General features: G+C 39.4%; 1 protein-coding gene across 3 annotated transcripts; it reads left to right on the top strand.

Moving 5' to 3' along the window:
- The first annotated feature begins 208 nt into the window (after positions 1-208).
- NDE1 (nudE neurodevelopment protein 1) lies at positions 209-25,476 on the top strand. 3 transcript variants are annotated; one of them, XM_043979910.1, is made up of 9 exons: positions 209-302; positions 11,765-11,894; positions 13,029-13,182; positions 18,150-18,298; positions 18,675-18,811; positions 19,722-19,901; positions 20,649-20,740; positions 22,305-22,456; positions 23,556-25,476. In XM_043979910.1, the coding sequence occupies exons 2-9, from the start codon at positions 11,809-11,811 to the stop codon at positions 23,647-23,649; spliced, it is 1,044 nt and encodes a 347-aa protein (XP_043835845.1). In that variant the 5' UTR covers positions 209-302; positions 11,765-11,808; the 3' UTR covers positions 23,650-25,476. The 3 variants fall into 3 exon arrangements, with proteins under 3 accessions (XP_043835845.1, XP_043835847.1, XP_043835846.1); XM_043979912.1 differs by lacking the exon at positions 209-302 and adding an exon at positions 4,546-4,565; XM_043979911.1 differs by lacking the exon at positions 209-302 and adding an exon at positions 7,856-7,880.
- Positions 25,477-25,625: the final 149 nt, after the last annotated feature.

Below are 25,625 nucleotides of genomic sequence, written 5' to 3'. Positions count from 1 at the left end.
TTCTACTGCAGGTGAAGCAGAGCAAGCCCATGGATCACATTCCAGTCCTCTGACCCTCGCCCGCCCCTAGCGCTCTACGCTGGGCCTCAGTTCCCCCGCGCAGAGGGAGGAGGGAGAAGGGAGATAAAAAGTTTCCAAATGGCGCTGAGCGGCGCTGATTGGTGGAGGAGGTCGCGATCCCGTGGCGGGGCCGCCAATGGGATGTGCCGCCCCGGGGGCCGGGAGGCGGGGGCGGGGGCCAGGCCGGGCTGGGCCGCGCCGCTCCCGCCCCTCCCGCCGAGTCCTCGCCACTCGGAGTCCGGGTAAGTTCAGCGGTTGGCCGAGGGAGTGGGAAAGACTCCCAACTCGGACTCCGGCGCGGGGTGTGCGCGTGGGGGGGGGGGGGTCGGTCGGGGCTGAGGAAGGAGCCGCGAGAGTCGGCCGAGCGGTCTCGGGGACAGCGGCGGACTTCTAGCCCCAGCCATCGGCCTCTGCCGGGTAGTCTTCTCTCTGCCCGCCGACCGAAGTTGGTGTCCCCCGCCCTTTCCCTCGCTCCCACGTCCCGTCCCTTTCTCCCGGGTTTGGGACTTCTTGCTTCTCCGCCTCGCTTCCAAACTCCTCGTGCGCCCCCCGCCCCCTTCACCCTGCTGACCCTGGGCGCCCTCCTCCCTCCCTCCGCCCTGTTCCTCCTCCAGCTCTTCCCCAAACTTCCCCTCCTCCCCCCTGGGTCCTTTGGGGGATTGATTCCTCCTCCCCACCAGCCTCCTTTTCCCCAGGACCCCTTTCGGAACCCAGGCTCCTTTGGGGAGCACAAGCCAGCCCTCCTTTATCCCCTTTTCTCTACCTCCTTCTCCCCTCTCCCCCCCACATCCCTTCTTCCCTTCCCTTCCTCTGGTTTCTGCTGCAGGCAGTTTCAGATTTCCCCAGACAGCAGTTTTGGGTGGTGCTGGATAGATGAAAATAATTCTCAACCTCAACTTGAGTTTCAGTGACTTCTGGGAGTCATGGGGAACCCCTTCAACACCTTCACATCCTCCTTTTTGGAAGATCTGGGGAACAACCAGGCCTCTTAACCTCTTTTTTTTTCTTTTTCTTTTTTTTTTTTTTTGGTGAGGCAATTGGGGTTAAGTGACTTGCCCAGGGTCACACAGCTAGTAAGTGTCAAGTGTCTGAGGACACATTTGAACTCAGGTTCTCCTGATTCCAGGGCCAGTGCTCTATCCACTGCGCCACCTAGCTGCCCCCATTAACCTCTTTTTTGTGTGTCATGGGCCCCTTTGGTATTCTCTGGAGGACTGTGAACCCTTTCTCAGAATAGTTTTTCAGTGCAAAATAAAATAGGATGACAAAGGTAACCAATTTTATTTGAAATAAAGATGTAGCCTTTCCCCCCATGTCCAAATTGATAGAGATATTACACCCCACCCCCACCCCCGCTTTTCGAGGTTAAGAGCACTTGATCTTGAATGAGATCAAGGAATAGATACTACCTGAAGATTTTAAACTTCTTTGGTTCCTTTGTCAGGTTTTACACAAAGTTGGGGTCGTCTTTATCTTTAGCCTGATATTCCTTTTGGCTTCTTAAAAAAGTGTTCTTTTGTGAAGTGTTGCTGGCTCGGAGCTTATGTCGCTGTCCTTGTAGCTGATATGGCAAATTTTAATGCTTGGGGAGGATGCTTCCAAGGATTTCTGGATTCCAATCTGACCCTTACATCACTTGTCGTTTTTTGGTTCCTTTGATGGATGAAATTTCCTTGGTGTGGGGGTCCTCTCTCCCATCCATCCATATCTGTGCAGATGAAAACCCCCTTTATTCCTTTTCATTTTCTTGCCCATGGCTTTTCATAAATCTTTTATAGAGCATCCAATCAATGTGCTAGGTATCACCCTCTGATCCTTTTACTATCCGGGTTACCATTCTAGCATTCAGGCTGTTCATCTGTTGTTTCTCATTCTTAATACATAACTAGTCCACCTCCTTTTCTTGTCATAAATAGTTCCCCTTCTTGCAAGCATGCTATCATTGTTAATATGCTTACAGCCTACTTTTGCCCACCTCAGACCTTGTTCTTAAGTTCATTAATTTCATTCAGCCCCAGAATACTGCAGGTTGCTGTGAATTTCACATCTACACATTCACCTGCATTGATAAAACAAAGTGGATGATGAAATTTATCAGTGATATGTAGACAGTGATAAGCAGCTGGGTGCATAACCTTGTTGAGAACTAAACATTCTCTCTGTCTCAAACTTATAATGAGCTTGTGTGTGTGTGTGTGTGTGTGTGTGTGTGTGTGTGTGTGTGTGTGTGTGTGTGTGTGTGTGTGTTGTGTATATCTTGGACATGGACTGCAGAAAGACAACTGGAAATTGCACTCGAGCAGAAACCCATTCCTTTAGTGTGGATTATCTCTGATGTATGTCTGAGTCCTGGAGTACCATGATCACCAAGGAATCAAAATTTACAAATAATTTAAAAAGTAATTGGAAAGGAACAAGCATGGATTGAATGCTTACAGTGTGCCAGATACCATGCTGCTGCTTCTTGTTCAGTTGTATCCTACTTTTTGTGACCCCATGGACCATATCTTGGTAAAGATACTGGAGTGGTTTGCTGTTTCCAGCAAATTAAGGCAAACAGAGGTGGAGTGACTTGCCTATGGGTCACACAGCTAGTAAGTGTCCAAGGCTGAATATGAACTCAGATCTTCCTAACTTTAGGCTCAGTGCTCTATCCATTGAGCTATCTAGCTGCCTCTACTCTGCTGAGTACTTTCTACAAATGTTATTTGCTTTAATTCTCACAGCAACACTGGGAAATGGATGCTGTTATGATTCCCATTTTGCAGTTGAGAAAACTGAGGCAAACAGTTTTAAGTGGCTTGGCCAGGGTCACCCAGCTTGTAAGTTTCTAAGATCATATTTGATCAACAGGTCTTCCTGATTCCAGGCCTAGTGCTGTATAACACTGCTCCACCTAGCTGCCTCTACTGGAAAGACTCTTATTTGATGGTCTATTTTGAAGTACATTCACATGTACCTGTTTTCCTCATCAGGTTTTACCGCTTTCATTTAACTGTAGGTGGAAATAAATTGTTCTTAGGAAATTTTGAAGCCCCTGACTTGCAGAAGGCCATTTCTATTTTAGTGAACAATTCTTTTAACCCACTTCATTCGGCTAGGGTATTATTTTTATGCCTTGATTTTCTTTTGCTTCATTGAGTCTAGGCTGATATAGCACTCTTACTCCTTAGAAGATTATTTATAGTTTTCCATAAAAGTATTTTATTATTTTCCAGTTACATGTGGAGATAGTTTTCAACATTTGTTTTTAGAAGATTTCTAGTTTCAGCTTTTTCTCCCTCCCTTCCCCCTCCCCAAGACAGCAAGTAATCTGATATAGGTTATATATGTAAAATCACAAAAAAATAGGATTTGGGGGTGGGGCTGGGCAATGAGGGTTAAGTGACTTGCCCAGGGTCACACAGCTAGTAAGTGTCAAGTGTCTGAGGCTGGATTTGAACTCAGGTCCTCCTGAATCCAGGGTCAATGCTTTATCCACTGTGCCACCTAGCTGCCCAGATTATTTATAGTTTGATAAAGACATCCTGGTATAGTGCATAGAGAGTTAGCCTTGGAGTCAGTTCAATTCCTACTTCTGACACGAGTTGTATGACCCTGGGCAAGTCATCTAACTTACGTGTATCTCAGCCTATTCCCTAGAATTTAGTAATTAAGTCATGGGAGGGAATTCACACACTGGGAGTTCCCCACATTGAGGAAAGTTTATATCCTTCTTTGTATATCTGCATATGTTAGATCTCATGTGCCATTTTAAAGAACATAGATTTAATCAAAACTGAAGCAAGACCTGCTTGCTATGACCCCAGTGATGTCACTTCTGCAAAACAGGGAGCTTACATCCTACATTTAAAACTATTGAACTGTGTGACACTTAGTAACTTCTTTCTTCTTTGCTCCCTTCTTCATTTGTTTTAATCATGAGCTGTGTGTGATGGTTCAGAGAGGAAGAATACAGAGAAAAGGACAGGTGACATCTGTTCCTGTGGCTTACATGGTTTTGTATTGTCAGGGACCAGCTGTGCTGACTTTCTGTACTGACAGGAAACTTGAAAATTTGTTTGAAACTTGTTCTGCTTTTAACAGTGTTTTGAAATCAGAAGTGTACCCTGAATTTTTTTAAGCTCAATTTTCTGGGTGGTTTAATTAACACTTGTACAGAAGAGGCAAAAGTCTTATTGTACGCAAAATCAGATTTTTGTATGAGGGAAACATGGCTGCTTTTTTTGGCATAAAATACTTTGGTGCAGTTAGTCCCAGTTTTATTCCTCCTTTACTTGCATATCATGGCAAATAAGTAATGAGTTTTGTATGCAGTTACTTTTTCTCCCTAGAATTGTGCTTGGGCATGTGTTCTGAGAAATGACATAATGTGATTGAATCATTTAGTTGGAAAGAAGACTGAGTTAGAAGTCTGAAGATGCGGGCTCTGGTTCCTGCTCTGCCGTAATAACTCTGCGTAACCTCATACAAAAGACTTCACATTTCTGGGCCTCAGCTATGGAGTGAGTGGATTCAACTGTATGCTCTTCTAGGTCCCTTCTAACCCTAAGTTGTTCTGGGGTGATATAACCCAAGGAAGAATGATGTGAGAACTAGAAATTTTAATTCAAACAAGATAATATTAGGGACAGTTGGAGCAAAGTCCTGCCTCAGTCAGAATATCTGCTTATTTTCCAATTCTGAAATCAGAACTACACCCTGTTTACTCTTAGGCTTGGTTTTCTGACAGGTTAACTTTTGTATGTTAAAAAACCAATATGATAGGGGTAGCCAGGTGGTTCTGTGGCTAGAGCACTGACCCTGGAGTCAGGAGGACCTGAGTTCAAATCCCTCCTCAGACACTTGACACTTACTAGCTGTGTGACCCTGGGCAAGTCACTTAACCCTCATTGCCCGCCCCCCCCCCAAAAAAAAGGCAATAAGAGCAGCTGGGTGGCAAAGTGGATAGAGCACAGGCCCTGGATTCAGGAGGATCTGAGTTCAAATCCGGATTCAGACATTTGATACTTACTAGCTGTGTGACCTTGGGCAAGTCACTTAACCCTCATTGCAAAAACAAAACATAAAAAGAATATGAAAAAGCAATGATCTTTCTCTATGTCAGAGCACAGGTGTGTGAGGTATTTACACATCTACCTCCTGGGATTAGTAATTTATTCGAATTTAAAATAGAACTAAAAATATCCTGTAGGATCACAGGCATGTCCCTTTCAGCTCTAAGTCTCTGAGCCTATGATCCAAGGAAAATGACTCAAGATAATAAGATTGGATTAAGTCCATTTCTGGCTAGTCTAGTACTGGGATATACGAAGGGAGATGAACTTAAGAGCCCTCTTCGAATCTGAGGCAATTTTATCTTTCTATTTTTATTTGTGGAAAAGAACTCTGAATAATAGCCTCACTTTTATTTGTGTGTGTGTAAAAAAAATTGCTTTATGTCACTCAAATAATGCTATGTAAGAGATAAATAAGACATGTTATATAAGGAACAAGTCAGAAAATGATAGATGTCATTTTCTATGATGTTTTCAAATAGCAAAATTTTAAATTACTAAGATGTTTATTAAGAAATCTGAACTGTTGTCTGCCTCTTGCTTTTCTCAGTAGCACTGTGTGGTTTCCCCAAAATTTTGTTTTGAAGATGAAAATACTTGATTTGTATTTGACTCTTAACTATTTAAATTTTTCGCTTCAGTTTTAAATAATTGTGCTAACTGATGGTAACTCAACCTTTAAACATTTAAGTGTACCACATGGAAGGGACCACATTTTGTTTAAAAGGGAAAAAAAAGCCCATGATTCTGCTTACCAAGTCCCAAAATCTATTGCTATAATTAGGACCTTACCCCATAGTATGATTTTTGCCCCAGAAACATTCCTTAATTTCATCTTTTCTCTAATCCATGAGGTTATGAAATGTTAGAGAAAAGGGTTTCACCTACACATTAGGATCCACTTTTATGTTTTCTTTTGTTTAAATAGGTGGCATCCCCTGAAGAGCAAATCCTTTTCTGAAACTCATTTTATCATAATGGTACAGTTTTATGTGCTTCATGTTCTTTATCTCCTAGCATTTTCTTATCAGCTCTCTGCTAAAATTCATGTTTATTTAAAGATGTGAATTAGGCCCAGAATGGGGACTTTTTTTCACTCAGCCATTTATTTTGTTCTACTTAGTTCTTTCTCACATGTTCATTTTACTGTTAACATTTTTTATTCTAACTTTAAAAAGGCAATTCATGAGAATTAAAATGATTCATGAGAACAATGTATACTTTATCACAAATAACCATTTGTCAGTTACCTCTATGGTTTTTAATTATTTTTGATTGTCCAATCACACATATATGCATATTTATATTAGTGCATATGTTTCTAGTTCTTTCTTTGATTTGTATTGTGGTCTTACATCTTTTCCATATTTCTTTGTATTCTACATAATTGTAATTTTTAATGTCAGTCCAGTAGTTCATTCCATTCAAGTGTCCTTAAAGCTTCTTTTAATCAGCTTTTGTTACAAACAACAGAGATATAAATAACCTTTTTACAGAGAGCTCTTTTAAGAAGGAAATTCAAAAAAAAAAAGAAGAAGAAGAAGTTCCTGAAGTATATCCCTAGTGGTAGGATTATTTGGCTACCTATTTCCCCATAACCTGTAAGCATTGTTTTCTTTTTTTTTTCCTGTGGCATTTTGATGACTATGAGATCCAAGAGTTGATTTGCTTTGTATTTTTATTATTTTTGAAGATTACTATTGATTATCGTTGAGTCTAAATATTTTTCTGATGATTCTTTATGATTTGTGTTTCTAATTTTGTTACCTATTCATAACCTTTGACCATGTGATTCACTAGTGATTAGGTGTTATATCAGTTTATTATAAATATATGTGTATGTATGTGTGTATACATACATGTATAAATATAAATTATGTTTCTCAGGTTTATCTGATATATTTGCTGCAAAGATTGGGAAAAATTAATATGTTAACTTATTTAATTTAACTTCTCCATAGTTTTCATTGTACATAATTAAATTTTTTTGAAATAATCATATGTATCTTGTCTCCACTAATTTATTTCATTTGATCAAGAGATAAGTTATACCTCTTCCATAATCAAGATAAATTTTTGTGGTTCAATTTAATGTATATTTAACTCATTGTTTTGATAACTCATTGCTGTGAGTCATAGGATCTGTTGGCTTTTCATCATATTCGTATACAGTTTTCTCAGTATTTTGAACAATGATTCCTTTGCCAATGTTTACTGCCTATGTATTTATCAAACAGATATTATAATACAGTCTAATTTTTTGTCCACTACTAGATGATATTGATAATTATTGCTTTATATGTTTTAAAGTCTGTCCTTTTATAGGGCTGAGAAAAAGCAGAATTTTTATTCAACTCTTATTTTATGCCTCTTTTCTCTGCTAGGGAAAATGATCTTTGGACTGGAAAGGACTGAATAAATATGTCTACAGGGGAATTAAAACTAAAGATAAGTAGGGAGATAGTGAGAGCACTTAGCTGTCCTCAGTCCAAGTGACTTGGTCCAGATGAACTACCTCCTAGGGTACTAGCAGATATGATTGTTAAGCCATTGACAGTGATCTTCAAAACATCATGGAGAATGGGAGAGGTACCCCAGAATTGGAGAGGGAAATATCCCTATTTTCTAAAAAGAAAGAGAACAGTCTTCAAATTGTAGGCAAATGAGCTTATCTTTGATTCCTGACAGAATTCGAGAATGTATTCAAAGTATGGTGATAGAACATGCAGAAAAGGAAGCTGTGATCACAGGGAGATTGCACAGGTACATCAAGAAAAGGTCATACCAGATGAGCTTCCATTTTCTTTCTTACAGGGTTATTAGATGAGTAGATAAGTTGAATGCTATAGTAATATCATTCACCTGTATTTTAGCAAAGTATTTGATAAAGTATCTCTTACGGAAAAGAGAGAGATGTGAGCTAGATGATAGTACAATTTAGATGGATTTGGAATTGGTTCAATGACTGGACCCCAAACACATTCATTAATGGTTCTCTTTTAAAGCAGGGGCTTTGGAATCTGAGGACCAGAGCTTGAATCTCAACTCTGCTATGTATCATTACCTGTAACACCTGGGACCAGTCACTCTAAGCACTTTGGGCCTCAGTGAGGGGAGGGATGACCACTCAAAGACCTTTCTGCTCTAGTTTTATGTTCTTAGAATTCCATACAAACTTGGGAGATCTCTAGTAGAGTGCTCCAGGGGCCTGTATTTTTAACATTTTTATTGATGACTTGAGTGAAAGCATAAAAGGCATGAATATCAAATATGCGAATACCACAGAGCTGGGAGAGATAACTAATTAGCTGAATAATAATCAGGATCTAAAAAGATCTTGAAGAGGCCAAAATACTGGCCTGACCTATTAAGTTAAAATTTAATAGGTATCAAAAAAGTAGATCTGAGAGTTTTAGTTGACTGCAAGCTCAATATGAATCAACACTATGATTGGCAGTCAAAAAAATCTAGTGTTCAGGATCAGGAAAGTCACTCTACTATGTTTTGGTCTGGCCACATTTTAGGAAAACCATTGGTAAATTGTCATGTGTTGAGTAGAGTGTAGTAAGGATAGTAAAAGGCCTCAAGTTCATGCCATATGGACCTCCATTGAAGCAACTGGGGACAATTAGCCTGAAGAAGTAAAGACTAGGAGATGTTATAACTGTCTTCAAGTATTTAACAGGCTAAGATAAGAAGCATTATCTGCTTGGCCCTAGAAGACAAAACTAGGAGCAATAGGTAGATGTGACAGTGGAAGATTTAGGTTTGACAGAAGAAAAGGCTTCCTAAGAGTTAGACTCTGCTGCCTCAGATGTTAGTGGATTCCTACCCATTCACTAAAGATCTTCAAGTAATATCTTGTCATATGCTGTAGAGGGGATTTCTGGGGTTTGGTTATATTTGTGGGTTTTATTTGTTAGTATGTGGATTATACTATTTGGCCTCTGGGGTCCCTTCCAACTCCTAACAAAGAATATTCCTCCAGTTGTTTAGTGCTGCCTTTATTTCTGTCAGTATTTTAGATTATATAATGTTTTTGATCAGCAATACTGGCAGGCCTCCAGGCAACTTTCTTAGATTGAATTGTAGAACTGATGTCATCAAACCATTGAGAAGTTCCAAGCATTAATGAGATTGAAGGTCTAATTCCTGTCCTCCATAATGAAATTATTGAGCATTATTTTGGGCACAGTAGAATTTGTTTGGTACTTTAGTAGATGTAACTTAGTCCCCCATAAATCTGAGCAACTAGATCTAGTGGGACTGATGGCCCAAGAGTAGAGGGAAGAGGAGATGAGGCTATAAACATATTTGACTATTTATTCCTATAATTCTTCTCTGCTCCCTCCCCCAAAATAAAAACAAACTAGTTTTTTTTAAGCATTGAGAATATTTTACTAACCAAAAAGAATATTTTTACTCAACTGAAATTTTTCTTCAGAATTACCAGAGTTCTAAATGGCCAATTCTTTTTTTAGTCCTCATCCTTTTCAACGCATTTGCTATGTTTGACACTAGTGACCATACTTTCCTCCTGTATTCTCTCTTCTCTGTGACTTCATGTCACTTTTGTCTCCTGTTTTGTATGACCACTCCCTTTTCAGTCTCCTTTGTTGGCTCGTTATCCATATTATGCCCCATAACTCTGGGTATCTGGGCCTTCTTAGCCATCATATCTATACAGATGAGGCATAGTTCTATATATCCAGACTCAGTCTTTCCCTTGAGCTTCAGCCCCACATCACCATTTGTCTATTTGACATTTCAAATTAAATGCCCAGGAAACATTCTAAACTCCACTATCTTTCCTCTTAAATCCACCCTTTCTCTAAACCTCCTAATTTCTATTGAAGGCACCAACTTTCAATGTTTCAAGTTTCTAACCTTAGCATTAGCTTGGACTCTTCACTATCCCTCACCCCAGGTACTCAGGTATTTGCCAGATCTTGCTGTTTCTACCCCTTTTCTCCATTCATACACTTTAGTTGAGGCCCCTTTTTACCTAGATTGTTCTAACAGCCTCTGAATTGGTTTCTCTACTTCATCTCTCACCATTCCAATCTATTTTGTACCCTGCTGCCAAAGTAATATTCCATAAGTACAGATCTGACTATGTGTCTCTCCTTTCAAATCTTTATTGTGTCATGGATTCCTTTGGCAGTCTGGTGAAGCTCGTGGATTCCTTGTCGGAATGATGTTTTTAAATGCATAAAATAAAACAAGTAAGATTACAAAGAAATCAATTATATTGAAATGCAGTTCTCAGAATATTCAAAAAACAAGTTCACAATCTAGGATAAAATATCCTGGCCCCAATTTATCTTTCCCCTCCTAAAACTCTGTAATTTAGCCAAAACGTCCTTCTGTTTATTCCTTACATACAACCCTCCATCTCCTATCTTTGTAGTAGCCATCCCACATACCTGAAATGTATTCCATCCTTACCTCTACCTCTGTAATACCCTGTCTTCCCTTACCAAGCGGTTCAAGTACTATCTTTTGCATGAAGCTTTTCCTGATTCCAACTGCTAGTATCCTCCATCCTTGTATTTAACTCCTTTGTATATATTTGTATTGATTTACTTTATATTTATGCTATATATATCTATATGCATACTTGGCTCCCCCACCAGAGTATAAGTTCTTGGAGAGTTGGAAGTGTTTCATTCTTTGTACTTGTTCACCCAGCTCCTAACACATGCTTACAAAGTAGGGGCCTTCAGAAATGCTTGTCTGTTGATTACTGTTTACTTTTACCACCCCGAGGATGAACCAGGCACTATTAATAGCTAACACAAAGATTCTAATCTGCCTCCGCACTCCCACCCCAGTTAAAACATTCATTCTTTTTTTTTTTTTTTGTGGGGCAATGGGGGTTAAGTGACTTGCCCAGGGTCACACAGCTAGTGTCATGGGTCTGAGGCTGGATTTGAACTCAGGTACTCCTGAATCCAGGGCTGGTGCTTTATCCACTGCACCACCTAGCTGCCCCCTAAAACATTCATTCTTGACGTTTACCAAACAGGATCGATCACTTTATTTTATCTATCTATCTATCTATTTATTTATTTGCGGGGCAGTGGGGGTTAAGTGACTTGCCCAGGATCACACAGTAAGTGTTGAGTGTCTGAGGCCGGATTTGAACTCAGGTACTCCTGAATCAAGGGCTAGTGCTTTATCCACTGTACCACCTAGCTGCCCCCAAGGTCGATCACTTAAAAAAAAAAATTAGTAGCACTAAGATTTCAGAGAGGCTGCTAGTAAGAGTGGGAAACTTTGTGGAGGAAATACAAGGCATATTCCCTTCTCAGAATTTGGGGAGGAGATGGAAATAGGTGAGAAAAATGTGTGTGGATAAACCCTAAAATGAAGATAAACAAATAATTGCATTGAGAAAAAAGAAAAATGAGAACAGAAAGTATTACTGTAGCAAAATCTAATCTGCTGATCATTAATAAAAGTTAGCAACATTAGCTCTTATACTGAATACATTAATATTTTGTGTGCCCTGAATAACCTTATGATTGTTGGATTTTATTTTGCCTTACTTTAAGTATTATTTCCCTGGCAGTATTTTGTTAGGGCCTTTGGACTACAGATTGTGTGTCAAGTATGTGTAATGATCTTTAAATTTTTCTTTATAGGTAGTATGCCTCGAAAGTAATAGATCTCTCCTCATATTCTTACCATGGAGGACTCAGGTAGGAAGACTTTCAGCTCTGAGGAGGAAGAACTTAGCTACTGGAAAGACTTAGCTATACAATATAAGGAGCGGTAAGTTATTCAGCTTCCTCATTGGTCCTATCATATTATGTCTCCACTATCTTTTTCTTTTCTTTTTTTTTGGGGGGGGCAGGGCAATGAGGGTTGAGTGACTTGCCCAGGGTCACACAGCTAGTAAGTGTCAAGTGTCTGAGACCAGATTTGAACTCAGATCCTCCTGACTCCAGGGCCGGTGCTCTATCCACTGTGCCACCTAGCTGCCCCCATGTCTTTACTATCTTAACTGGCATATTAGAGTGCTAGACGAAGAGTCAGGAAGACTTGTATTCAAATCCTGCTTCAGAAAAGTACTAGCTGTCTGACCCTGGGCAAGTCATTTAACTTCTCTGGCCATCTGTTTTCTCTTTGGTAAAACAAATGAGATTGGACTTGGATTTCTAAGGTTCCTTCCAGCCATCCTGTGATTCTTTGACTATTTGCTACATCCCATCAATTCTGAAAACAGAGAAAATGAGCTTTACTCACTATCATGTTATAAGCATATATATAGTGTAGTGAACTGAGCCCTGAATTTGGAGTCAGAAGACCTGGGTCCATATCCTGTCTGTGTCATTTAGTAGTTCTGTAACCTTGCTATTACCAGGTTGCTTAGTGTCTCTGTACCTCAGTTTCCTGATCAACAAAACAGGGATAATAGCTGTACTCTACCTCTCATGGCTACTTTGATGAGTTTTGTAAACCATAAAAGGCTGTCTACAAATGCCAGCTCTTATGTCTTCTGAAAATCAAATCTTTATGAAAAAAAGGATATTTAGGACTTTGTACTTTCTGTGGTGGTCTTCACCTCTCTGGTGTTGTGGTTTTTTAAAAATGATTTCTTATTATCTCATATAACCCAAAGTAGCTTGATATAAGAAAGACACTGGTTCTCAAGTCACAGCACCTGGGTTTGGATTTCACCTCTTATGTGATTATAATCCTGGGAACCTCCTGGGAGAAGTTTGATTCCATGGATTATTATTTTTCTCCTCAAAGACATTTTAAAGATTTGGCATTATGTCATCCCTCAGATTTTGGATATTGTGGACAAGAAGTTAGAGAAAAGAAAGATTAAAAGAATGGTAGTAGATTATTCCAGAATTCTGGACTCCTGACTATAAGTTGGTGGGTGGGAATTCTTTTTAGGGCGGAAAATACACAAGAGGAGCTACGTGAATTCCAAGAGGGAAGCCGGGAATATGAAGCTGAGCTGGAGGCCCAGTTGCAACAGATTGAAACCAGGAATCGGGATCTTTTGTCAGAAAATAATCGCCTCCGAATGGAGCTCGAAACAATTAAGGTAAGAAGGCTGTGGCCCCAGATGCATTTAGGGACCAGTTGGGTTTTCAGAGGGTTGTTGGTGTCCTGTGTCGTCAGTTATGGCCAGGTAGGGTTGGATTGCTTTTCGTAACTCTCCTTTGTTACAAGGGAGGCTTCCTTTGAGCAGGGGAAACAAAAAGAAGCATCAGTTTAAAAAAAGAAAGATCGGGGCAGCTAGGTGGCGCAGTGGATAGAGCACTGGCCCTGGAGTCAGGAGGACCTGAGTTCAAATCCGGCCTCAGACACTTAACACTTAACTAGCTGTGTGACCCTGGGCAATTGCCTCACCAAAAAAAAGAAAGATCGATAGGATGGAAATCTTCTGTAGGTTGTTGAAAGAAGGCGAGCATTTTAAGTGGGCAAAGACGCATTGGTAGGAACAACTTGGTGGGAGCTGTGGACATAAAGACCCTAATCTCCCTGAAACAGGGTACGTTTTGAGTGAATGGTGGGATAAGGTTAGGTGGGGCTTGGAGGCTTTGTGTAGTAAGCAGCTAACTCCCTCAGTGTCTGAAAATGATGCCCCTGTTCTCTTATTGCCTTCTAGTGTGTCCCATGGAATAACTGACATTTTGCTGTTAACACACCTTTCTTTGAGTTGGAATCCTTTCACTTATACTCCTTCCATCTTCTTGAACTCAACAGAAAACCTGGCTCCCTCCAAAAGACACTGCAACCCCAAACACCCTCCCCAGTCATGGATGGACCCTCCCCTCCGAGTCAGGAGGAAGAATGGGCATGCTTCCTCTGCTGCTACCATGCCTTTGGGATTCACTCTATCATCTATATCAGGGCTTCTTAAACATCTTCCATTCATGACCCCTTTTCCCCCTGAGAATTTTTTATACAGCCCCATCATGGCATGTGCAGTGCAAAGTGCGTATTTTGTGTGTTCAGAACCAAGGCTGCAGTGACCCCCACATTCAGTTACAAGACCCCATATAGTGTTCACAGTTTAAGAAGCTTTGATCTCCATCACCCTTTCTAGATCTGGGTTTTAGTTAATGACCAACTCCCATGCCATTCTCTCTCCTTTCTCAAGGAGTTTTAACACCTGCCTCAGCTAGAGAATAAAGTGTAGAAAGTGCTGGACTTAGAAATATTTGAGTTCAAATCCTGTCTCAGACACACCTATTAGCTGTATGACTCTTGGCAAGTAACTTCATCTCTCAGCTACATTTTCCTTATCTGTAAAATACAGATAATAACAACACATAGTTCACAGAATTATTGTAAGGATTGAATGAGATAATTTAAAGTTCTCTGCAAAATTGAAAGTGCTATATAAATACTAGCTATTGCTAACTATTATTTTTAAATGTTTTATTTGATCTCTGCTATTCTCTCAAACTATGAACATAGCTCTTCTCCCTTTTATAAGAAAACACCTCAAAAAAACCATTTACACTTGTTTACTTCTACTTTTCCTCCCATGTAATTCATAACCCACTGCAATCTGGCTTTGCACCTTACCATCTGGCTGAAACTGCTTTCTCTGAAGGCATCACCATCTTTTAACAGTTAAATCTGGTCTTCATCCTTCTTGGTGTCTCTGCAGCATTTGACCCTCTTGACTGCCTCCTCCTCCTGGGATTCTGTCTTCCCTCCTGCTTTCATGACTCTGATTGCTTGGTTTTTCTCCTGTCTTTGTGTCTGCTGCTTCTCAGTCTACCTTGGTTTTATTAGCTATATCCTGACTCCTAACCATGTCCTTAGGTCTTCTGTTCAGGGCCCTGTTTTCTTTTTCTGCACCTTCTTTGGATGATCTCATTAGTTCTCATAGGTTAAATGAACTCTGTGCAGATAGATAATTCCCAAATCTGTACATTCATCTCTAATTTCTTCTTTGTGACTTCTTTCCTGCCTCACCACTGCCTGTTGGACATCTCCAACTGAAAGCATCTCAAACTCATCTTGTTCAAAAGGGAAGTCATTGTTTTTCATGCTAAATCTACCCCTCTTTCAGACTTTTAGTCATTTTTGTTGAGGGGATCACTATCTTTCTAGTAGCTCAGGCTTGTAGCCATGGAATCATCCTTGAGTTTGCCCTCTCTCTTGAACCTCCATACCAATTAGGTAACGAGTCTTGTCAGTTTTATATTCATAACTTCTGTTGCTTCTATTCTTTTCTCTCCATTCACACAGTTCTCATTATTTATCACTTGGACTATTGCAACAGCTTCCTAACTGGGCTGCTTCCTAATTTCCTGCTTCCACTTTTCCCGACTCCAAGGGAGTTCACACAGATGCTGAAATCATCTTTATAAAGCACAGATCTAACTAACTAACTAACTAACACCTGCTCAAGAAAATCTGGTGGCTCCCTTTACCCCTAGGAAAAACTACAAACTTTGAGTTCATGGAGTTAGAGGTGAAATGGACTTCAGGTCATGTAGTTCAGACCCCTTATTTAGCTTTTACAAAGAAATATTTACTTTGAAGAAATAGCAAGAACAAAGTGTAGACATCTCTGGGGCATGCTCTTCCCTATACCACCTCAGTCTCTGATGGTGGAAGTAGGCTCAAAACTCGGCTCAGTTTCTACATAACATTGGTCCCCCCAGTTTAATGTCTAGTCTTTGTCTCATCTGCTCAACTGGAGTCCCAAAAGATGCTGTTCAGGGTATTAATGCTGAAGTAGCCTACTTGGACCACTGGGACATTGAGGTTTCCTCTAGACCCTTCAAACTCACAGTGTCAAGGAGGCTCCAGTTCCTTCACTTAGAACAGAAAAGCACAAGAGAAAAGGCCAAGGAATTAGTCCTTTTTCTTGGGCCATGTGTCCCCGGAGGGTAAAAGGCTCTCAGGCCTTACCCCCTTTACCACCCTGTCTCCCCAGATTCTGTGACTGTTAGCAAGCTCTCCTAGACACAAATAAGCAGAGACCAGCCCCCAAGTTTTACAGATGAGAAAAACCAGAGAAGGGGAGTGATTGCTCCAAGGTTCCACAGGGAATAAGGGGCAGGATGGCCTTGAATGCAGGGTCTCTGATTTAATTTCCCACGCTCTTTCCACTGTAACTGGTATTCATACCTTTTTATCTTCTGGCTCCAGCTTTATTTCACATTATTCCCCTTCATGTACTATATATTTTAACCAAACTTTTTCCAGTCTGGAACATACCTCCCTCTTTAAAAATTCCTAGCTTTATTTAAGAAACAACTCATGTGCCAATTCCAGTGGGAAGCCTTTGTCAATCTATCTACTTGTTAGTGCCCTATGTCTCCTCATATTTCCTTGTATATAGTATTTACATACTGTCTCCTCCAGTAGGAAGGAAGCTCTTGGGGTGGGGGCAGGTTCTTTGTCTTTATATCCCTGGCACCTCGCATAGTGCTTTGCACCTAATAGGTGTTTTTAATAAATGCTTGTTGCATTAGATTGGATTTGCTACCTTCTAGGCAGCTGCCTAGCTTGCAAATCTCTAATCCCAACTGGTCAAGTAAGGTTATGAGGAATTGTGAAATCAGAGCAGAGAGAAATTTGGACCTGATAAGGTAGGCAACAGGGAGCTGCTATTGTGGGTGGGGGAGAGATATGACTAAAAACTGAATTTTAGGAAGATGCATATTGTAGTGGTGTGCTTGACGTTTGGAAGTAGCAGGCACCTGAAGTAAGAGGACCAGATGGTTGTGGTAGTGATCCAGATGTGAGGCAAATTGCTGGTGAATAAAATATTAATTCTTTCAAGCATGAAAGATTGAATTACTTAGACTGATCCTAAAAAGCCAGCATTGGAGAACATATCAGCATTAAAAAGTGGGAATAGTAGAAAATAGAGGGAGAAAAAGTAGAAATAACTTGGACTTTTTTTAAAACCTCTATACTGAAATACCATCAACCAGTACTCATTTATAAATCACCTTATAGAAATATTCAACTGAGACCAATTTGTGCACAATTGACTTATTCATCACAAGTTGAATATAAAACCCTGTAAGGAAAGAAACAGAGAATCCATTGATAGCTGCATCAGCTGACAGTTTATTATAATTAGCACAAAATAAAAGCTCAACCTTTCAGCAACATCCTATCTTGTTCATCCTTTCAAAAGAGAAAAGATTTAAACGTGTAAGTTTTCTTTCAGGAAATATTTTCAAAGGAGGTTAGCTGTCCAGGATTTTGTCAGAGCATACTATATAATTATTCATTACCCTCTGCTTCCTAATTATGTGAATAAGGACTTTAGAGAATCTCCCAATAAAATGAAGTGTGATATAATCAAATCTTTGGGAACTCCAGTGTGGATAGTTTTGTCATTAGGGAGTGACATCAACTTATGCTTCCAGGTTTGGTAACTTACTGACACAGACATCGGTTAAGCTGTGTCTTTGCCTGTGGCTGGGAAACCAAGCAACAAAAGGAACAAAAGCATTAAGGATGTCAAATGTCTCTCTTCACACTGTGAACAATATGTATGTTCTTCAGATGTTCTTTCACAGTAGTTTTCTCCACAACTCTCTGGTCTATTCATCATTACGTCACTTAAAACACTCCCAGAGACTGACTCATATTTGTTTCTGGAAACAGCTTTGTTTACACAACAGAGTAAAGGAAAAAAGTTTTTATTTTTTAAATTAAATTGAATTTTTGTCCTTGAACATGAGAAGTGGGTACTTTTTTATTCTAGCAGTGATTTCAGGATGATTGCAGATCTCTTGCCATGATTATACAGAAATGATTATAAGGAGAAATATTAAGAGGCAGATTTTAAAATTTTCTTTGGATAGATATCTTGTGAATTTATTACAATGGTCTAATTTTAATTGAGAAAAGTGATTTCTGATTTTAATTGCACTTATTATTAGATCATATTATGACAAAAAGACATTGAAGGAAAGGTCTCAGGTCTATGTCTTGCTTTTACAAAATGGTAGTTATTGAAACAGCAAATGTACTTTTTCAGAAATGTTAAATAATTTATGTGGCATTGGTTTAATTTCTCAGGAAAAGTTTGAAATGCAGCTTTCTGAAGGCTACCGACAGATCTCAGCTTTAGAAGATGACCTTGCACAGACTAAAGCTATTAAAGATCAATTACAGAAATATATCAGGGAGCTGGAACAAGCAAATGATGACTTGGAGAGAGCAAAACGGTAAGGTGGATGAACAGATATTAGATTTTCACATTTTAATATTTTTTTTTTAGGAAAAAGTGAAATGATTTATTTTTAACATGAGAATATTTAAGATATAGAAATATTACTTCTAGGGGCAGCTAGGTGGTGCAGTGGATAGAGCATCGGCCCTGGACTCAGGAGTACCTGAGTTCAAATCTGGCCTCAGACACTTAACACTTACTAGCTGTGTGACCCTGGGCAAGTCACTTAACCCCATTTGCCTCACTTAAAAAAAAAAATATTACTTCTTTGAAGAAAAATTTGCTCAGTTTCTTTAGCTAACCTTGCTAAAATCTTTTGGTATAATGGATTGTATGGTGTGAGCTTATGTGTAATTTTTTTCTTAACACAGAGCTACTATAATGTCTTTGGAAGACTTTGAGCAGAGGTTGAATCAGGCCATTGAAAGGAATGCCTTTCTGGAGAGTGAACTTGATGAGAAAGAGAATCTCCTGGAATCTGTTCAGCGACTGAAAGATGAAGCCAGAGGTTAGGTGGAGATTTATGCAGTTTTGCAATTTTCCCTAGTGTCTTCATCCAACAGTCCTACCTCATCCTCCACCTTCCCTGCCCCATTCCACAGCATTAACCAGACACTCCCTTTTGCTGGGAAATTGAAGTTTACTCTGTTAATGAATACTTAGGAACAGACTCAGACTCGTTAGACTACACATTACTGCTTTGGGTCAGACACCTCACCTTGTCTGCATGAGAATAAGAGATATTCTTTCATGGAATCTGATGATGACCCATATGGAGTCTTTGCTACAATTCTTTTCTCATGTTAGGTTTTGTCTCCATGGGCTTGACCACTGTGGTAACAGTAGCATCCATTTCAGGAGAGATGCTTTCTCAGTGATTGGCCATTAGAAGCAAGGATGGTGGGTGGGGGGGGAATTCTCCTGTTTGTGGAGCTCCTAGCTGCCAGCTACACTCATGTGGCCTAACAAGAATTGAGATAGTCTAAAATCTTGTCATCTTCAATTTATTACATGAGGTAAAATCATCAGATTTCAGAGGAACAAGGATCCATGTTGTTCAACCCCTGAATTCTGAATTTTCCAAATGGTGGGACTGGGGTATCAAAGGTCCCAAGAGTCAGTCAGCAAGTATTTATTAAGGTGTGTGTGGGGTGTGTGTGTACATGTGTGTACGTGTATGTGTACTCACACACATGTATATAGGGATATAGAAGAAATAGCACATGAGGTTCACAGTCTAGTTTCTTTTGGAGGCCTGGTAGGGATAGAGGGATGGTTTTCTAGTTGTCCTTCATGCTCTCCAGGTTCTTTCTAGAATTTGTCCCATCAGTTTGTTTTTACAGTCAATGCTACTTTAAACACATGGTGGCAATTTAGATTGAAAGGAGAATAATATTTTTTTTTGGTATCCTTATTAGACTTGAGACAGGAATTAGCAGTGCAGCAGAAGCAAGAGAAACCCAGGACTCCTATGCACAATTCATTGGAAGCAGAGAGGACTGACACTGCTGTGCAGGCCACTGTGTCTGTGCCATCCACACCTGTAACACACCGAGGACCCAGTGCCAGTGTAAACACACCTGGATCATTCAAGAGAGGTAAAGGGATGGTGAGAGAAATTCCCAGCATTTTTGAAAAGAGATCAAAAGGAGGGAGGAGCTAGATGTATACCCTAGTTTGTTTTTATTATACATGTGTACATATGGCATTATTCCAGTGTCTGAGTTATCAACCTCAGCTAGGAACTGAATAAAAAAGCTGGTTGGGTTCTGAAAAACACCCAAGAAGCTTGTTTAACCCTGACGAAGTAATAGGGTGAGAATTCAGTGAAGGGAATCTTAACTTTAACGATCCCATTGGTAGATTGCATTGCCCCAGTCAAGCCACTTCATTTGACCCAAGCATCATTTTTGACATCTGTAAAATGTAGCATTCCCTACATTCTAGAATTCTGCTGAGATAACTACTAAAAAAGGTAGCTGTGAAACACTTTGCATTTTGTATTTAATGTTAACCGGCACTTTTAATGTGGATGCAAATGCTATATTTTTGTAGAATTTGTTAGTATGTATTCTGGACTTCCTTGGAAAAACAGAAACATTTGCCGCATACTATGTAAGGACTACAAGAGTTACCCATAGAACAAACCCATGAGTGGTAGGATGTGGTTGTGACTGATCCTAGAAAATGTTTGTTATGTTATTGTAGTATGTTGTAGAAGTGGAAGCCATTCATAATGAAAGAGCAGACAAGAATCTGGTAGAATTCTTCTCTGCCATACGCTGGTCTGGGGTCTTGGAGTTGCATAGTGTTTCTAAGAGTCTTCCCCCTCTGCACATTCTAAGGCTTGGAGGACAGCTATGGGGGCACTCCTCTCACGCCAGCTGCCAGGATATCCGCCCTGAACATCGTAGGAGACTTGCTTCGCAAAGTCGGGGTAAGAAGAGATGGCTTCCTGTTGTTCTGCATGGCCTCTTACAGGTGTTGAATTCAGACAGATCAGTAGGACTCTAGTTGAGATGCATTGTATGAATTTTACACTTGGCATTGGCTCTTTGTGCAACATATCGCGACACTTTGGTGTATTGTCTACATTTAATACTGGTTTCTTTTGAGAGATTAAATAATTTAGTATTGTGAAAAGGGATCTTTGTGTGTTGTCTTCCCCATTTCAGTGTAAGGTCCTTGAAGGCAGGGACTGCCTTTGCTTTTAGTTGTATCCCTGACACTTAGCATGGTGCCTGGCACACAGTGAGTGCTTAATAAATGATATTTTTATTTAACTTAAACAGAAGAACTTGTGGAGCAAAGGTTAGTAGTATAAATAGGAGGAGCCTGGTTTAATTTCACCTTCAGTATGTTGTTCCTGCTTGACATTCCTACCTGTGCAGCCTAGGGCAAGTCATTTAACCTGTCTAGCTTTAATTTTCTTATCTCTTAAATGAGATTATTAAATCTGTTGATGTCTGTGGTTCCTTCCAACTCTCAGTCTATGAATTTGTGTATTCTGGAATAGAATTCATTTAGAACTCTGTCTCTTCAAACCAAGATGTTCAATCCTTTCCAGGTAGGATGGTTATATGTTTTACTAGAGGATGTACCTGGATTATTCTTCTCAAATTGACTTTTTAAAAATGTCTAAGGGTAGCTAGGTGGCACAGTGCATAAAGCACCAGCCCTGGATACAGGAGGACCTGAGTTCAAATCCAGCCTCAGACACATGACACTAGCTGCATGACACTAACTGCAAGTCACTTAGCCCTCATTGCCCCACAAAAAAAAATTAAATTAAAATGTCTAGAGATTTCCTTAATTCTGGAAAGGTGAAGGATAGTTTGGCCATTTTGTTTCTCTTTGTTTCTCATGCAGTTAATTTCTTAAAGAGAAAATTTTAAAAGGCCAGGGCAGAAAACTTACTTTTATAAGTTTGGTATTTACTTCAAGGGAAGCTTTTCTATTCTGGGACTAAAATAAACATTCTCCATAATTTAAAAAAATGATACTTTGAAGGCTACAGAATGCAAACAAAGCTCATCCTATTTTCCATATGAGCAGGTACCTACATGTATGACTTCACAGAAACTTGGAATTCTTCTTGTTGTAGCTTTCGATTTTCTTCTTTAGCGACCCTAATTTCATTAAAGTTGTCTTGTTTTCCATTATATTGAACAAAGCCTAAAGTTTCAGCACCTACTGATGTCTGAGGCTCTGAGGCTGTCTTGATGCTGTTTTGCTTTACACAGCATCTGTTTTCACAGGACAAAGCCAGTGCCTGGTTAAAATTTAGTCTGTCTTTCCACTTGTGCCCAAGTTTAAAGTCCTAAACAAGAGCCTCAGGAGTTCCTTTACTAATCTAGTTGCACAGTGTGTTTCCTTAGAACTGAATAAAGGAGCAGTTAGGGTTTATCATTTTGTAGAAACCACTTAATTTTTAAATCAGTTCTCAGGAATTAACTTGGCAGTAGTCCTTGCCTCTAACTCAGGTGACATTTTCTCTTTAGGCACTGGAGTCCAAACTTGCATCCTGTCGAAACTTTGTATATGATCAGTCTCCAAACAGAGCAAGTGTTGCATCCTCAGGGCGAGGCATCAAAACCAGAGATGGCAGTGACAAACGGCCAAGCAGCACCAGTGTGCCTTTGGGAGAGAAAGGGTTAGTATTGGTTGCTGAGGTAGGAGAAACAAGCTATTGGTTCCATTGAAATAAAGTGTCTGTTCTCTTGGTAGTGCCCAAAGCAGTCATATAGGTCCCTGGTAATCTTCTGTACATGCTCTCATGCACATGTACTTTCTCTCTCACCTTTGTTAAAAATCAAGAGAACCCTGACAGTAAATATGTTATCTTTTCTACATAATATCTTGAAAAACTGAGTTGACTATCTGGTCTCAGCAAGCTAAGGACAAATGCTCATTAGTATTAATATCCCATAATATTGGTTTGTAACAACATCATGAGAATTCTGCAGTCAAACTCATATCAACCAAGTCATTTGTTCAGGAATCTGTTATTTGTCTTTTTAACTTCAAACTCCACTCTGTGTTTCTTGGAAGAGTATTTTATTTTTTCCAGAACCTTCAGGAAATTGGCATTAAATTCTGGTCAGATAAGATTACCAGAGCTAGTCATTAGATCTGGAAATACTTAGTTGTCCTAATCTACTTTATTTGTGTGTTTGTGTTGCATTGTTTTTGTTTTGTTTTTAATAAAGGTTATCAGAAGCATCTTCTGGATTCATGGATTTTATTTAGAAATATGCCCACAGGGGGCAGCTAGATGGCGCAGTGGTAAAGCACCGGCCCTGGATTCAGGAGTACCTGAGTTCAAATCCAGCCTCAGACACTTGACACTTACTAGCTGTGTGACCCTGGGCAAGTCACTTAACCCTCATTGCCCTGCAAAAAGAAATATGCCCACCACCTTTTATAACTAAGAGCCAAGTTTCTAGGTGGCTCTTTGTCAGGCAAAAGTTAACCAGGAATTTTTCAGGTCATGTCACTATGATGTGAGAGTGATTGCAGATTTCTTCTGAAATGTTAGAAATCACTATTTTCAGATGGTTTTTGGAAACAGAACATCTCATTAATCCTAACCCACTAAACACTAATCAAAGCAACTATAATCTTATCTATAGAGGAGGATATTGATTCACAATTATTGGCCTTCAGATTCTGTTTCTTCTCATTTTGTGTATCCTGATATAAGCAAATGATTACCTACTGTATTAATAGCTTAATTTTCATTCTCTCTTAAGGCTAGGAAAACGACTGGAATTTGGAAAGCTTCCTTCAAGTGTTCCATCACCGTCACTGCCATCACCACAGGGTGTAGTCAAGATGCTGCTTTGAGAATCATGGGCATTGAAGACCTTAATGTTCTAGTTTTGATATCATTTTCTTTTGAAACTAATCTTTTTAAATTAGTTTGAATAAAATAACAAACAGGCATAGTAGTTAACTCCATGTGTTGTGGACCAAGTGTATAATTTGGAGAGCTAGCTTGCAGGCAGCAGTTTTCTTACCAAATTTAGTTTGGTTGTTGCCACTGTCTACAGTGGGAAGATGGAACATTTTCTGCCATCTGTTTATTGTGGAAATGGCTATGAGTTAATTGTGACCAAATACCTGGCCAACTCAGATATCATAATGGGCTTCATAACCATATATGTGCCTGCCCATCCGCCTGGTCTGCCTCCATTCTTCAAAGGGCTCGTATTCTATTAAAATACACTATTGTGTCTCCTATAGAATTTCCAGTGCTGTGTAGGCTTATTAAGGGATAGTTTCATTTAAATTATTTCTAGGAATACTAGGTAGTATTTCTGTAGAACACTTCTTTTTAAAAGGCACAGATGCTGCAGGGCTACCTGTACCTGGTACCCAGCCAGAGCCTTTTAACCTCTTATTGAGTTATTTAGGTGTTTTATCCTAAGACTTTTAGTCCAGTTAGAAACTAAATTGAATTTTGACCAAGGTCAGTAAAAGTTGGTTACTTTATAAGTAAATTTATAATATAATATAAATTTATAAGTAAATATAAGTAACAATTGACCGTTGGAGTCTACTTGTAGGTGTTGGTTTCATTTTCAGATTTCATGAGGCAAATTGAGGAAGGTTGCCCCCTGTAAGGTAATCTGAATAAAACAGGCTTCATTCAAAGGCAAATTCAAATTATGTGAGACTCTTTAAATGGGCCCACAATGGAGCTAACTTGTTTCGGAAGGTTTCCTTTCCTTCAAGGAAAGACAATGGCCTCAAGATTGCTTAAGACATAGAGGATTCCATGCAATCTGCAGTATTCAGCACTGCCTGTTTGTTACACCTATTTTGTATCTTCAGGCTGGAGGGGAAAGTGCACTAACTTCAGGGGCATATTCTCATCTTCATAAATCAAAAGCCTTTGCTGACATCCTTCCACTGAGTTAGTTTTGGGGAGGTCAGCAAAAATCTTTGAGTTGGGAATATAGCTTTAATTGCTACTGATATTATTAAGTGGCAATATTGCTACTGTTGATGTTTATTAATCTAAGAAATGTTCTTAACCTGTATCAAAAAAAATGCTTTATTTTTCTAAAAAAAATTTTTTTGTCAAGAGAAGGTAATGCTTCAGTTTTAAACTAAACAGTAATTACAAGATAGTTATTTAATGTCATAAATAGGTGCATACTCTGTGTAATGTCTCCAGTTGGTTCTACAAAAAGCATAGTATTGGGTAAAATGACTTTACAGGGGGAGCAGTTAAGTACCATAGAAAAATGTTATAAATGGGCAGTCAGCCAAATGATGTTACAGTGTGGGGTTTAGTGACATTATGTCAGGGCTTGGTTATAATTTATTAAGGATTTAATATTGTGAAGTGATATTGATTAAGGCAACATTATCTGGGGTGTGCTTTTATTTGTACTTTGTCATGTGGTTTTAAAGCCTTGTCTTTTTAACCAAGTAAATGGATATGAATTGAATTATCTTTGAAAATAAATTATTTTCACACAGGTAGCCTTTTTAGAAACATGTTATTTCAGGTGAGGGCACTGATAAAGGTGTGCTAATATTCTGTCATTTTAATGGGTACTTGCTACTTCTTATAATGGAAATTAGCAGTCTTTAATTTCCTTTTCTTGAACCTACCTTATCTGGCTGAGTCAGTGTACAGAATAAAGTTTGTTCTTAATGATATGTGTGTGCAAGCTGGTCTTTTACTATCTGAAAGCCTAAGGAAACCTATTGCTACCCATATTCTTGCCCTCAACACATATACTGCAGTGACATTGGAAATGACCCTGGTCACCTGAGTTTGGAAAGATTCTTGCAAGAAGAAATTAAGT

This window comes from Dromiciops gliroides, chromosome 1 (genome assembly GCF_019393635.1).
Source record: "Dromiciops gliroides isolate mDroGli1 chromosome 1, mDroGli1.pri, whole genome shotgun sequence".
Taxonomy (NCBI): domain Eukaryota; kingdom Metazoa; phylum Chordata; class Mammalia; order Microbiotheria; family Microbiotheriidae; genus Dromiciops; species Dromiciops gliroides.
The sequence above is the reverse complement of the archived record's forward strand: the minus strand, read 5'-3'. Positions and strand labels throughout refer to the sequence as shown.

Excerpts from the sequence above, each read along its gene's own strand:
- NDE1 (XM_043979910.1), top strand. The coding sequence starts at position 11,809 with ATGGAGGACTCAGGTAGGAAGACTTTCAGCTCTGAGGAGGAAGAACTT. Across the intron at positions 13,183-18,149 it reads TGGAGCTCGAAACAATTAAG|GAAAAGTTTGAAATGCAGCT; the intron begins GTAAGAAGGCTG and ends TTAATTTCTCAG. Across the intron at positions 18,812-19,721 it reads ACTGAAAGATGAAGCCAGAG|ACTTGAGACAGGAATTAGCA; the intron begins GTTAGGTGGAGA and ends TATCCTTATTAG.